The sequence below is a fragment of the Rhinatrema bivittatum genome, chromosome 2 (genome assembly GCF_901001135.1).
Source record: "Rhinatrema bivittatum chromosome 2, aRhiBiv1.1, whole genome shotgun sequence".
In the NCBI taxonomy this organism is placed as follows: Eukaryota; Metazoa; Chordata; class Amphibia; order Gymnophiona; family Rhinatrematidae; genus Rhinatrema; species Rhinatrema bivittatum.
The window spans coordinates 428968614-428984742 of NC_042616.1; the positions used below are offsets into that span (position 1 = coordinate 428968614).

At 41.3% G+C, this 16129-nt stretch overlaps 1 protein-coding gene across 1 annotated transcript in view; it reads left to right on the forward strand.

Moving 5' to 3' along the window:
• Positions 1-16129, forward strand: part of PHLPP1 (PH domain and leucine rich repeat protein phosphatase 1) — a 418300-nt gene that overhangs the window by 366815 nt on the left and 35356 nt on the right. Inside the window, exon 12 of the mRNA XM_029590299.1 lies at positions 7565-7727. Within this exon, the coding sequence (XP_029446159.1) occupies positions 7565-7727 (163 nt within the window). The remainder of the gene's footprint in view (positions 1-7564; positions 7728-16129) is intronic.

Here is a 16129-nt window from a genome sequence, read left to right on the forward strand (position 1 = left end):
ACCCAGACCCAAGTCCCTGTTGCTGACCGCTTGAAAGTTAAGAGGCAGCTTCAGACAGAAGGGTGATTCTGATAGTGATTTCTTTCCACCTCAGAAAATGCTCTGTCAGAAGTCTTTGGAACAAGTTTGTTTGCTGCTACTGTGAAAGAGGTTATTTGAGAGACCAAAGCTTCTTTTAAGTATCATTTGGTAGCTCTTTGTTGGCTACAGAAGAACATTAGGATAAGCTCCCTCAGCATTCAGGCAGCAGCATTTTCCTCTGTTGCTTATTTCTTTTTATTTGGTGGCCATTTGCTCAGTGAAACGGGTAAGAAAATTACAGGTTTCATTTTCCTTCTACCCTGTTCCTTCAGTTCTTTCTGCAGAAGGTGACACTACTAACATTACCCAGCTTTGCTCCAGATTTCAATTCAGCTTGTCACATAAATCAGGAGATTGCTGTTTCGATGCCTAGTATGGAATTAGAGGGGACCCTTACAAGCTTGATGCAAGAAATGTTCGAAGTTCTGTGTAGGATCAAAGGAAAGCACTCAATTATCAATAATTACATGTGTGTTTGAGTTAAAATGAAAGCATGCGATGTCTTAATTAAATGAAGACGATAACCACAGCCTCCAGTTTCCTGTGACAGCTCAAGTGGCAAGAGTTAGAAAGTTCAGCAGCAAAGTTTATGATTTTCGGTGGAATATTTGCATATTAAATGCAGATTTTCATTTACTTTATAAAAAGTAGTTTTAAGTTTTTGGGTATGGGGGGGGGGGGGGGACTGATCTTAGTGACCAGAGCAGAAAAGATGGATGATCAATAGACTGAGATCTCGGGAATGACGAGGAAGAGAAGAGATGAGGAGGGGAGGAGGAGATAGGGAGAGGAGAGAGAGGGAAAAAGGATCAGAAATAGAGGGAGGTAGAGGAGGAGGCAGTAGGGCCACTAGATGACCGCGGGGTGAAAGAGGGTGCTCAGGGAAGACAAGGAAATAGCAGCAAAGAAGTAATTTAGTTATTCTTTCTTTTCTGAGGAGATATCAGGGTCATGCCCACACCGGAAACATGTTTTTGATGGTGATGACTCTGCGCGACTAAACAAAATCACTATGAAACTGGAGGGTTTAATAAAGCAGATTGTCAGACTGAAGTAGCAGTTCTGAACATGCGTATCATAACACACCAGTGTGTCGCAAAATACAAGAAGGTGTGTTACTGCCCCAGCTGCAATTCCCACACCCTCTTTAGCTGCTGAGAGCCTGGATGGGATGTGCCAAACGCCGCAGCTTCCTGCTCAGACGGGACATGGCAAACGTCTCTGCTTGTGCAGGCTAGCTGTTCCTAATCTGCCTGGGAGAAACACGGCAGACGTTATCTTCCATTATCATTGGGCTGCAGCAGAGATGGAGGACGAGAGCTGCATCCTTACAAGCCCAGCAGGAAATGGCAGTTCTTCTCCACTTCCCTTGCTGGGTTAGAGGTGATAGCAAAATTAAAAAGGTCATTGGCCCTGCAGGTGCCAATGCAGATGGCACTTCCTTGCTCAGCAGGGGAAGATAGTTACTGCTGTACCCGGAAGTGACGCTATACTCTCTGCCCTCCATGGGGGCTTCTGACCTTTTGTCCTCCCTTCAGGAAGTGATGCCAGGCACACTGTGGTGGCAGAACTGGTGGGTCAGTTGGCGGTCTCCTAATTTTCAAGAGGAAGAAAAGTTAGGTGGGTCCATCGTTCCCTCCCTCCAATACCTGAGGGATGCAGAAGAGGTGTAAGGTGGATCCATCAGGCCCTACTTCCTACATCTGAGGAGATGGAAGATGGGTCCATAGGGCCCCCTCCACCTATACCTGCGAAGACAAAATAGATGGAAGGTGGGACCATTTGTCCTTCTCCTCCCACACACATAACTGAGGAGGCAGAAGAAATGGAAGCTGGGTCCACTGAGCCCCACTCCCCATACCTGAGGAGGCAGAATAGATGGATTGTGGATACATTAGGAGCACCCCCCACCCCCAGGCAGAGGACAGATGGCAGTGTTGGTCTAATTGCTTCTCACTCCTGAGGAGGCAGAGAAGGAGGTGTACAGGTAAATTCCACCTCTTGAAGGCAGTAGAAGACATCCGGTGGTGTGGTGACTTTCAATGCTTCCCATACTTCAAACCTCTAAGACTGAGGAAAACAGCCTGGTGTAGGCCCTAAGGAAAAAGGATCGTGAGGAAAGAGCTTCAGTAGCCACTGCTGCTGCTGCTGGTATATGCTACTGGCCTGCAAGGAAGAGAGTGAGAGTGCTGAAAAGGTGGCTTTTCTAAGTTTATTTTTCTTGATTGACTGAAGTTTTAATTAGGTGGTGACTGCTGTTTTGAAGTATTTTATTGGTGTTTGTAAAATTTTTAATTTTTATCTGAATTGTTAATGGATGTTCTATTCATCAGCTGTTTTGAAACATTCTTTTTATTAGTATAGTTTTATATTTCTTGATTTTATTGTTTTATGTTTTAAGAGGAATAGTGGTGATTCTGTTTTTCATTGTTGTTTTGCATGCTGGGTCTGACTTGCAGTTTCTAGTTCAGTTTTTGTCTGCATATTTCTATTTCTATTTTATGGTCTCTTCAGTATTTGGTGAGGATCTGTCTGTGTTCTGTATGTGTGACTGAGGTGAGGTATTCTGTTATCATGGATTTTCTGTATAGAAATCTATTTTGCCTGGCTTGTTCTGTTTTCCTATTAGGAAGTGTATTGGTGTTTAGGGTCTGGTGTAATATTTGACAAGAGGCAGGTGGCACCTTATAAGACTGTCCTCAAAAGCTTGTGCCTTAGTAAATTGGTTAGTCTATAAGGTTTCATCTGCCTCTTTCATTTTGCTACACCAGAATAACACAGCTATTCCTCTGAAGATCTGATGTAATATTTACAGTGTTGTCTTTTCATAGGTAGGATTATTACTGTTTGAATGTTTCCATAATTAGGCACATTACAACACATTGTTAAACATTATGAAATTTCTGTTCAGAGAGAGTACTCATCTTTTCCTGTCTCATTCTTAACAATAAAAAATATATAGAAACATAGAAATAACAGCAGAAAAGGACCAAATGATTCACCCAGCCTGCCCAGGAAGCTTATGCCAGTATCTGGTGCACTGTGCAGGTTACCTCCATGCTTATCAGTTTAAAAAAGCCTAAGTAGGTATAGTAAATTCAGCTTGTGTCACACATGTGAGCATCGTCCATCAGGTTATGTCAGGACAGGAAGAAGCTTTGAGAACCACTAGTCTAAAGAATAACAAATCACTGGGATCGGATGGTATTCACCCCCAGAGTTCTGAAGCAACTCAAGCATGAAATTGCAGACCTGTTTCTGGTGATTTGCAACCTATCATTTAAAATAGCCATTTTACCGGAAAACTGGAAGGTGGTCAGTGTGACGCCAATTTTTAAAAAGGGCTCTAGGGGTGAACCTGGAAACTATATAGATCAGTGAGCTTGATATCGGGGCTGGGCAAAACGGCAGAAGCTATTATTAAAAACAAAATTAGTGACCACATAGACCTAAATCAGACAGATAAGTAAATAATTTAATAGGGGAGAGTCAACTTGCTTTTTGCAAAAGGAAGTCTTGCCTTACCAATTTACTAGATTTTTTTTTAAGGGTGTAAATAAAAATGTGGATAAAGGTAAGCCAATTGATATAGTGTAGGCATTTGATAAAGCCTCCCACGAGAGACGACTCAGGAAACTGGGAGATCATGGGATTGGAGGCAGTGTCCTATTGTAGATTGATATCTGTATAAAAGACAGGAAATAGAAACTAGGAATAAATGGTGAGTTTTCCAGATGGAGAAAGGTCATTAGTGGAGTGCTCCAGAGGTCTGTACTATGTCCAGTGCTATTTAGCATATTCATAAATGATCTGGAGAAAGGAACAGTGAATGCGGTGACCAAATTTGCAGATGAGACAAAATTGTTTTGAGTTGTTAAAACAGCAGTGGGTTGTGAAGAACTGCAGAAGGAGCTTCTAAATGGTAGATACAATTTAATGTGGACAAGGGCGATGGAAATGATAAAGGGGATGGAAAAGCTCCCTTTATGGAGGACGGCTAAACAGATCAGGGCTCTTTAGCTTGAAAAAAATGACTGAAAGGAGATATGATTGAGGTTTATAAAATCACGAGTGGGGTGGAACCGGTAAATAGGGAACGGCTATCTACCCTTTCAAACAACACTAGGACTAGGGGGACACTCCATGAAATTAGCAGCCAGCAGATTTAAAATAAATTGTGGGAAGTATTTTATCACTCGGCACACAACCAAGTTATGGAATCTGATGCCAGAGGGACGTGGGTCACGGCAACTAACATATAGGGGGATTCAAAAGAGGTTTAGACAAGCTCCTGAAGGAAAAGTCCAGAAACAATTATTAGCCAGGTAGACTTGGGAAAGCCAGCGCTTATCCCTGGGAGTGAGATACAAGAAACAGATCAACAGTTGGGGATCTGCCGGGTACTTGTCACCCAGACTCTGGCCACTGTGGGAGGCAGAATGCCGGGCTCCAATGGACCTCGGTCTGACCCAGCACGGCACTGCTTATGTTCTTATGCTTGTGCCTTCCTTCATCCTCTCTTCTCTGATAGTTGACTTTGATTTTTGAATAAAGTCTGATCCAGTCTTTTTTTTTTTTTTCTTATAGCTGTGAATGTTTATGTACAGACACCACCCCCCCCCCCCCCTCCCGCACCAAAACATTTTTTTTTAAATTTAAAAGTTCTTCTATACCGCCCTCCCAAACTCAAAAGATCGCCTAAGGGGCAGTGTACGAGAAATATTAAAAACATACATAAATAGCATATATGTAATTTTTTTACAAATAAATGTCTGACCCCCCAGCTTATTGTGCAAGTCTGAAAAATTGAGTTCTGTGTGCCAAGGTAAAGCCAGTTCTGTTTCCAGTGCTTCTGTTTACTGCCAGACGTCTGAAGGCTTACAAGATGGGTAACTGTGAAGTAGGGATGTGCATTGATAAAACTGTTTCATTTCATCCCCCCTCCTTTCCTTTTTTTTTTTTTTTTTTTTTGTTTCGCCATGTTTTCTTTGAATTTTTTTTTTTCATTTAGTACACACTGTTTTCGATTTAATGCACACTGTTAGGGTTAGTGTGCACTATTTGAGTTGCACTAAATGAATTTTTTTTAAATTTCTTTTTTTTTTTTTTGTTTCAGTTTAGAAACAGTATGTAACTATTAACAATAATAGGCAATGTTGTTAAAAATGAAAGAAACAAAGTGAGATCCTGGTGAAATTTTAAAGTTTCATGTATATCATTTTATTGCGGCAACTCCTGTATTCAGAACAAGAACTTTAAATACAGTACCCCCAACACGGTCCGTGTTTCGCCACCCGGCTGCTTCGGGGGGGATTACTTATAACAAATATCTTAAACAGTTTGACAGCATGTATGACATCATACATGCTGTCAAACTGTATGACATCATACATGCTGTCAAACTGTATGACATCATACATGCTGTCAAACTGTTTAAGATATTTGTTATAAGTAATCCCCCCCGAAGCAGCCGGGTGGCGAAACACGGACCGTGTTGGGGGTACTGTATTTAAAGTTCTTGTTCTGAATACAGGAGTTGCCGCAATAAAATGATATACATGAAACTTTAAAATTTCACCAGGATCTCACTTTGTTTCTTGCACTCGTGTTGATGTACATACTGTAAAGTGCAAGTCTTTCTCCAGTACTTTGTTGGTTAAAAATGAAAGCACATCTCTACTATGTATGAGATAAAAGGCTCACTCTGAGAGCCGTGGCTTTTGGAGCTAGAGAGCAGAAGCCTGGAGGAGGGCCTAATATGTGCAAGCCTGCTTTTGCATTGACAAGACACTATCTGTGGATGCATTTTTGGATACAGAATTCCATTCCAGTCCTTAGTCAATGCTCCACAGAAAGAGAAAGCTACAGTGTGTCCTATCTGGCACAGTCTGGGGTGTTTGGGGCTTATCAGACAACCTGATAACTTTTCTTAGTCTGGACCAACCGGACAGGTTTTGTGGGTGCAGTGTAAGATTGGTAAATGTTTTTTTTCCTTTTATTTTAATTGAACTGGTGAAGGTGAGAGGATCCTAAACTTCTGAAAATGCTGATTCAGATAGGTACAATGCCACCCAGCAGTCTGGTGCGAAATGCCAGAAATGAATCAATTCACTCTAAATTCTGACAATATAAGATAGAGGGTAGGCGGTGTCATGCGTCCCCCACTGAGAGCATCGTCATGCCACACAAGTTTTAGATAACATAATAATATGGGCAGCCAGGACTGACGCTTCCGCCCAAGCCCGCCCCTTTACAACCAATAATACACAAACACAGATTTGGGAGTCAACAGGCCGCAGCTTTATTAAACCCTCCCAGAGCCTGAGCCGTACAATACAACCTTGAATTCCCCCATTCACACCCATCCGCCACAAACCAGCAAGATGGGCAACCCAGGCTATACCAGCCTGCAAACTGTGGAAACCCAGGCTATCCTGGCCTGTATGCAGCATCCACCTTTATCACGTCCCCACGACACCCGCCACCATCCAGCAAGGAGCCGAATAAATCGACACCCGCCACCGTCCAGCAAGGAGCCGTACCAGCCACAACTACACCCAGTTGTTTGGCTAGGGACCACTAACCTGCCCCCGTCAGGTCAGCCACCAGTTACCCAAGCATAACCCCCCCACCAATTGGCTCGGGCTACCCGCCTCCCCCCCCCCCCCCCCCCCCCACTGAAGCTGCGACAACGATAAAGCCCCCATACAACACACAATAACAACAAGGGCGGGCGGGTGAGATGCAGCGCCAGATGCCCAGCCAAAAAGAGGGACTGACCCAGGAAGGCAGGTAATCCCTCTTCTAGCTCTTCCCCCCTCCCCCCCCCCCCTCCCAATCCCCTCTGGAGCCAATCAGCTCCCGCCACGATCTGGTTCAAATGAACCGCCCAATCCCGGCACAGCAAGGAACACGAGCCCGGGTGACCAGCCAGCCACCTAGAGGCTCCCCTCCCCCTGCCCAGCGCCTACCAGGCCTGCGTCAGCGAGCCTGGCGCCATATTATCCTGGCCAGGCAGGCATGAAGCCTACCCGACCTCTCAATCTCCTGTCTGGTGTCATGCCATAAACTCCTGCTCTCAAGTCAGTGTTTTGTTTCTCACTCCTTGGTGGTTGTGATACTTTTTAAAGGGCCAACAAAAAAAGTTGTCCTTCTAGTACCTGAGCTTTCATCTAAAGAATGAGTAACGCTGCTAGAACTGTTTCTCACTCCAGTGTGTTATCAGCCAATACAGTTTTCTATTGTTTCTCACCCCTACTCTTCTCCTCACCTTAAGTGTGTAAATATGCCCAAAATATGAGGGGTGCTTTTTGGTAAGTCAAGGTATTTCTCATGCTACGAGATGGAGCATGTGCTTTTTCAGCTGCTTAAATAGGATTTATAAATACACCACCAGAAAACCTTATTTAGTTCTGCTAATTTTATGCCTCAGATGAGCTGCTGTTTACATATCTCTTCCTTTTTTTTCCCCCCGCCCACTTAGTAAAATGGCCAAGCTTGAAGAACTGGAAGAAATTGATATTAGTGGGAACAAACTGAAAGCCATTCCAACCACCATCATGAACTGCAGGCGTATGCATACTGTGATTGCTCATTCCAACTGCATTGAAGTCTTCCCTGAAGTCATGCAGCTCACAGAAATCAAGGTACAGAACTCTTTACTTGGGGAAGAGAGAGTTTTTCATCCACAAATTGGAAAAATCTAGGCTCTGGTGTGGTGTGGTGCATTTTGTCCTTCACACACAGGAGGAGCCACCAGATTGGTAGAGAAGCAAAATGTCTCTGCATGTGAAGTGTTGGCGTGTCCCATGATGCTGTGGGTTTTACATATATATCTAAATTTCCAGTGTATTTGGTCAATAGAAAACATCTTGCATAATGTAATTCACTGATTAGGAAATTCATATTAGGAAAAATACTGGTTTTCAGCAGAGTCCCAGAGATAGACAGGGTCATTCATGTTAACCCCATAATATGCGATAATGCTATCGCATGGCGTGAATACAAATTTCGGGAAGGGGCGGGATGGGCAATATCACACTGTGCGATAGCATAACGCCGGAAATAACTACACCTTTTTTTCTTGGCATTAAGCTGTGCAGTATGCCCGAAATGGCAGTAACGCAATTCGTGATTCATTTTTAGAATTGCATTTTGGCCATTTCTGGGCAAGGGAGGGGAGAGGGAGTGGAGAGAGCCTTGGGGTAGGCCTTCATAGTAGTTCAGTATTTATATGCCTATGGGAGGGTCATCTAATAGCACGAGGTAAGGTACTGGTGGTGGTTTAGGGTTTAGTGGCCAGTTTATAATGCAGAGTGAGACATACAAACAGCACAGTACACCTTGGTGAAGATTTGACTTTATTTGGAATGAGGAAAGTCTCACAAAGAGGAAATTTCTACTATGTTCTCTCACCCTAGCTTGATGGACTTTATAAAAGAGTGTACTTTTCACTCTAGCAAGGAATAAACATTTTTGTAAATCAACGAAGTTTAACCAAAGACATTTTTTGTTTTTAGTTTTTGGTTATTTAAGGACCGTCGTACCACCCCGCAGGTACTGGAGTTACTGGTTGAACTTCAAGTCTTTTCACTGCTGCGAGTACACTTTAATCATTGGTCTATATAAGCACTTTCAAAAAGCATATATATTTTTTCAAATTTTTAGGCTTTTTTATATTTATTTTATTTATTTATTTATTTAATATTTTTCTATACCGGCTTTCACGACTAGTAGTCGCATCAACCCGGTTTACATTTAACATTTAGTGTAATGAACATAAAACTAAATGAATTGAACTGGTGCAGGAATAGCAGTTACAATAAAACCAGGAAAAATACAACTGGGAGAGGAGGAAGCAAGAAGAAAAATATAGCAATAGGTACAAAAAACAAAATTACAAGATAATATTTACAATATGTATAAAATTAAAGTCAAGACTAAAGGTGGTCATGGGCTGGAAAAATTGAGGCTAAAATAGGAAGAGTATGATGAATAAGGCAGAGTGATGGTCTTTACACTGGGATTCTGGTAACATGGGATAGCCTGATTGAAGGGTAAGGTTTATATGGATCAATCAGAGATCTGATAGGCTTTTTTAAAAAGCCAAGTTTTTAGCCTTATATAAAACAAGAGAGATACTTCCCCCGTTTGGCATAACCCGACATATTACATTTCACCCAAGCTGCCTCAGGGGCCTGTCAGAACGGCTTCTTTTCAGCATGAAGGTATATCTCCAAGCATGTCACTTAAAGAATAAAAAAAATAACACTTTTAAGAATTCTTTTTGCGAATATATATATATGTACACAAGTATAATAGCAACACATCGGGATTAATAAATCACATCGTTCAACAGCTACTCAGTAGAAAGAGTGTGTCTGAAACTTTGGACACGAGCGGTAATGTGCACTGTCAGGCAACCATTTATAATTGGCGCTAAACCTGTGCAGTGTTTAAAGGATGTCTGACTAGTATGTCATAAATGATGTCACAAAACTAAGAGGCAAGGTAGGTTTCATCACAAGAAGAGTTGGTTTCCTCACAAGAAAACAGTCCACTCAATTTCTTGATTTAGCCAGTGGGGAAAAACAGTTTGAAAACAAAAGATCCAAAATTGTTCACGGTGTCTTAATGCTTTTTCACGGTCACCACCATGTCAATGCTGGGGGACAAACTCAAGAATGGTCCACTGTATCTCATCAAATTTATGGTCTGCATTCAGGAAATGAGAGACCTTAGGTGCCTCAGTTTTGCTAGTTTTTAAGCAACTTCGATGTTCAATAAGTCGAGTTTTCACCATACATTTAGTCATGCTGATGTACTTTAATTGGCATGGGCAAATGTTTATATACACCACATGAGAGATTTTGCATGTGAATTCAGTCAACAATTGAATCTCATGGCCGGACGATGTTTTTAAAACAGACTTTGGATATTTAAGAGAGCACAAACTGCAATCACAAGCATCCATATTATAATCTTTGACTCGTGGTGGATTTTGAAATGCAGATTGGACTATAAAATTTTTCACATTAGGACCACGAGAAAGGCAAAGCATAATGGAGCCTGAAAAATAGGGTGTACTTTTTTGCAGAATTGACCAATGCTTGCGAATGGCTCCACAGATAGCTGCAGAGGCAGTGGTATGACGCAAAACCAACGTCTGCTGGTTCGAATCTGCCAATAGATTTTTCTTAGACAATAAAAGATCTCGATTGGAATACAAAGCCCATCGGTATGCCGCTTCTACGGACGACACAGGGTACCCTTGTTGTAAAAATCTCTGTGCCATTTGTTGGGCCTGAATTTTGAAATCTTTAGTGTCTGAACAGAGGCGACATAACCTGAGAAATTGGCCCACAGGGAGATTAACTTTGAAGTTAGTCGGATGAAAGCTATCAAATCTTAATAAGTTATTGCACTCATTCAGTTTTCGATGAATGCTGGTGGTTAATCTAGAAACATAGAAACATAGAAATGACGGCAGAAGAAGACCAAATGGCCCATCTAGTCTGCCCAGCAAGCTTCACACATATTTTCTCTCATACTTATCTGTTTCTCTTAGCTCTTGGTTCTATTTCCCTTCCATCCCCACCTTTAATGTAGAGAGCAGTGATGGAGCTGCATCCAAGTGAAATATCTAGCTTGATTAGTTTGGGGTAGTAGCCGCCGCAATAAGCAAGCTGCACCCATGCTTATTTGTTTTACCCAGACTATGTTATTAGCCCTTATTGGTTGTTTTTCTTCTCCCCTGCCATTGAAGCAGGGAGCTATGCTGGATATGCGTGACGTATAAGTCTTCTCCCATGCCGTTGAAGCAGAGAGCCATGCTGGATGTGCATCGAAAGTGAAGTATCAGGCCCATTTGGTTTGGGGTAGTAACCGCCGTAACAAGCCAGCTACTCCCCGATTTGTGAGTGCGAACCCTCTTTTCTTCTCCCCTGCCGTTGAATCAGAGAACTATGCTGTATATGCATTGAAAGTGAAGTATCAGGCTTATTTGATTTGGGGTAGTAACCGCCGTAACAAGCCAGCTACTCCCCTCTTTGTGAGTGTGAATCCTTTTTTTCCACATTTCCTCTTGCTGTTGAAGCTTAGAGCGATGTTGGAGTCAAGCCTGTGTATGTTTATTTAATAAGGGTATTGACTCCAGGCAGTAGCCATCATTCTGGCGAGTCACCCACTCTTCATTGGCAGCCTCTTGACTTTATGGATCCACAGTGTTTATCCCACGCCCCTTTGAAGTCCTTCACAGTTCTGGTCTTCACCACATCCTCCGGAAGGGCATTCCAGGCATCCACCACCCTCTCCGTGAAGAAATACTTCCTGACATTGGTTCTGAATCTTCCTCCCTGGAGCTTCAAATCGTGACCCCTGGTTCTGCTGATTTTTTTCCTTAGGAAAAGGTTTGTCGTTGTCTTTTGATCATTAACACCTTTCAAGTATCTGAAAGTCTGTATAATATCACCTCTGCTCCTCCTTTCCTCCAGGGTGTACATATTTAGATTCTTCAATCTCTCCTCGTACGTCATCCGATGAAGATCCTCCACCTTCCTGGTCGCCCTTCTCTGTACCGCCTCCATCTTGTCTTTGTCTTTTTGAAGGTACGGTCTCCAGAACTGAACACAGTACTCCAGGTGAGGCCTCACCAAGGACCTGTACAAGGGAATAATCACTTCCCTTTTCTTACTCGATATTCCTCTCTCTATGCAGCCCAGCATTCTTCTGGCTTTAGCTATCGCCTTGTCGCATTGTTTCGCCGACTTCAGATCATTAGACACCATCACCCCAAGGTCCCTCTCCTGCTCCGTGCACATCAGCCTTTCCCCCCCCATTAAATACAGTTCATTTGGATTTCCACTCCCCATATGCATGACTTTGCACTTCTTGGCATTGAATCTCAGCTGCCATATCTTCGACCACTCTTCCAGTTTCCTTAGATCCCGTCTCATTCTCTCCACTCCTTCCGGCGTGTCCACTCTGTTGCATCCTATTTAGTGATGAGAATGTCTAGGAACGCAATTTCAGCCTTGTGATAATTCATAGTAAACCGTAGGCAAGGATTAAGGGTATTCAGCCATTCATGAAAAGCAAGTAGACTGTGAGCTGACTCATGCCATATGATGAAAATATTGTCAATATACCACTTCCAGCACCTTAAGCGTTCATCCCATTTAGAATTCTGAATGAATCTTGTTTCAAAATCTGCAACATAGATGTTGGCTATATCAGGGGCCATTGCTGCACCCATAGTAGTTCCATGTATTTGCAGAAAAAAAAAATGTTTTCAAATATGAAATCATTTTTGCTTAACGTGAGTTCTAATAATTGAATAATATATGTAGTAGGAATCTGTTGTGGTTGTGGACGAGTGGAAAGTAATTTAAATACCAATGTTAGAACTTCATCTTGCGGAATTACCGTATACAATAATTCAATATCAAATGTAACTAGCAGATCGTCAGTCTCAAGTGATAAGGAATCTAAAAATTGTAACATGTATGTACTGTCTTTGACGTAAGATGGAGCAATGGACACAAATGGCTGAAGGACCTTGTCTAGAAAAATAGAAGTAGGTTCTAAGACTGAATCATTCGTGGAAATGATGGGTCTTCCCAGAGGATGGTCAAGAGTCTTGTGAATTTTGGGAATGATATACAGAACAGGTATTCTTGGATGTTAACTAGAAATTCTTTTTCTTGAGATGTTAAAAATCCTTGGGTGTAGCCAACCTCAACCAATTGGTAAAATTTCATATGTAGGGTCCATAGTTAGCTGTTGATAGGAGCTAGTGTCCATTAATTGTGGTTATACTTCTTGTTTTTATTGTATATTGCTGAGAATCATGATGGCTCCTCCCTTATCCGCTGGTTTAATTACTATGTCCTTTCTCATTTTAAGTTGTTTCAATGCATCATTTTCAGTGCGTGTCAAATTAAAAAACTGATGTACAGAAGAATTTTCAATATTTTGCACGTCACTCAGGACTAATTCCTGAAAGGTAAGTATTGCAGGATCACCCGAGATGGAGGACACCAATGGGACTTATTCTTGACTAATGAATCATCACACGATTGTATTGAAGATTTCTCAAAGAAAATTTTGCATTGAAGCTGTCTAATAAATTTGAAGAAATCACGTCGAAATACAAAAGGATCATGCTTTTCATTTGATACATAATTTAATCCTTTGTTAAGAATAGATTCTTCATCTTTTGTTAGCAGGCTATCTGATAAATTGATAACTGCAGAAGACATAAATAGGAACTGCGTTGGAGGATATTGATTTGGTGGAGGATACTGATTTTGAGGATAGGTGGACAAAAATTGGGACCGTGTCAGAGATTTGTTCCAATCTGACATATTGTAATTGTAATTGCGAGTTCCTCTGTGTCTTCCTCAGGCATTCTGTTCCCGATGTTTGGGCTGTAGAGAGAACTCCCCCGACTATTGTTCCTCATCACTTCCAGACAACTGTCAGTTAAACTAAAGGTGACATGTTTGGCACCCTTAGCCGTTTGATCCTTGTTTAACCAAGAGTAAATGGGGCCCTTTTTGTAGTCTGCCTCATCTCTCCGAAATTTGTTGAACTTAGTCAATTTTAATTCAGATCTGAATTTGTCCATACTTTTATTAAATTCTTATAAACTTGAATCAAAAATATCAACGACCGTGTCAGATTTCAAAGTATCCAACATAGTTTTAGTTTCAGATATCAGATCATTTGAGATCTTAAGAGCCTGATCAACAATAAGCAACATTAGATCCATGCTACATTTGTTTAGAATGAAAGACCACTTTTCAAGAAAATCAGGATACTCTGTGTATATTTTTGGTTCCTTAACCATTCGCAAACCCCTGGGAATACGCTGATGTTTTACATATTCTACCATTGTGGCGCTGTGCAACTCAGTACGAATCAATCTTTTGAAGGGAAATTAAATCTGTCCAACTCTGTGCTAAGCAGGAAGATTCCCCTTCAGAAAAAAGTGAAGTAGTGAGTAATACTTCTTTTAGGTGATCATGAGAAAAACTGAGTGTATTATCCCATTGTATGTGTGCCATTTTTAAATGACAGTCAATGTTAAATCACACAATATGTAGTCACAATGAATACTGAAGAGAACTTGAAAATACTGTGAAAAGACATCAATTTAAATACTTTTCACTCTAGCAAAGAATATACGTTTCTGTAAATCAATGAAGTTTAACCAAAGAAATTTTTTTTTTTTTTTTTTTTTTTTAGTTTTTGGTTATTTAAGAACCATCATACCACCTTGCGGGTACTGGAGTTACTGTTTGAACTTCCAGTCTTTTCACAGCTGCGAGTACACTTTAATCATTGGTCCATTTAAGCACTTTCAAAAAAGCATATACATTTTTTTTTCAAATTTTTAGGCTTTTTTATATAAAACAAGAGAGATAATTCCCCCGTTGGCATAACCAGACATGGTATCACGTTTCGCCCAAGCTGCCTCAGGGGCCTGTCAGAACCGCTTCTTTTCAGCACGAAGGTATATCTCCAAGCATGTCACTTAAAGAATAAAAAATAACACTTTTAAGAATTCTTTTTGCGAATATATAAAAGGGTACCATCAAGCTAGGGCAAGATAACATAGTACAAAATGTTCTCTTTGTGAGACTTTCCTCACTCCAAATAAAGTCAAATTTTCACCTATGTGTACTGTGCTGTTCGTACATCTCACTCTGCATAATAAACTGGCCCCTAAACCACCACCAACAGCTCACCTCGAGCTAGTAGATGACCCTTCTATAGGCATATAAATACTTTATTATGAAGGCCTTGTACATAGTGTCTGTCCTCTCTTTTTTTCTCTCTCTCTCTCTCTCTCTCTCTCTCTCGCAGTGCAAGCTGCAAAATAGGAAGTATCGCAGGGCGCAAAAAGTTTACCGCACTAAGCGATATCTATGTGAAGCGCCATGCGATAATTCTAAAATTACCCTAAACACGCCCCTTTTTCTTATCACGGGCATTATCGCATTTGGTGACTCTAGGGGAGAGGAAGATGTGGCTTTCTCAGTGCTAGTGGCAGAGGTGAGTCAAACTTGTGTCCCAGGATGTCTCCTGAATCTGACTCCAGTGCGCTTATCACCACCTTGGCTTCAGAAAAAGGGCCTCTGGAGCCTCCTGAAGCATTCAGGATGGCAGTGCACAGTTGTGCCATTCTCTACTTCAGGTGCTTACTAAAGAATAGAAACTATTTTCCTTTTTTCTTGTTTTAGAAAGGAATGGATGAAAGCATCAGTCCTTGGTGTAGAAGGGGGTGATGCTTTAAAAAAAAACAACCAAATGCATAAGTAGCAAGGTGTGCTTTGACATAGCCAGATTAAAAATAGATATGTTGAATTTCATGAAAGCTGAAGGTCAGCTTAAGTAAAAATTTGGGTGAAGATGGCTTTTCTTTACAAGTAAATTTTTAAAAATCTGCTTGAGTTGAGAGTCCCTAGATCAAGCCCTTTGAATAAATATACTAGTGTATTTTGATTCTATTTATTTATTTAGACATTTTATTTACCGTTGTTCCATGTATAGGTCACAATGGTTTACAAAGTGACATTCATAGTTATAGATCTACTGAGAGAGACCAATTTGCAAATTGCTTTCATATCGTATAATATACTTTTATTGGTAGGCTGATTTCTGGCAACAGAAGTCCCATAAATGTCTGAGTTGCCTTTGTTTGTGAACATTCTCTTGTCATTTTCCATGCTGTCAGATTTAGAAAGGAAGGATTGGAATGCAGTGTTCATCCTTGAAAGGGAGTTTTGAGATAGAGGCAGATAGTTATCAAAATATTTTGTTATTTCTAGAAGATCTGGAAACCAGGGGTCTCCTTGGCCAGTAAGGAGCCATGTCGATAACTTCAGGTTACTGTGCGTTGATCTTCTGAAATATTTTGGGAAATATACAAGAGATCAGTGGTTCCCAACCTGGGCTCTATGAGACCATCACAGGGGTTCGGCTGGAATGGAATGCAAAGCATGGGGAGCAGTAGAGCAGGCTGCTGCTGCTTGTGATTAATTGA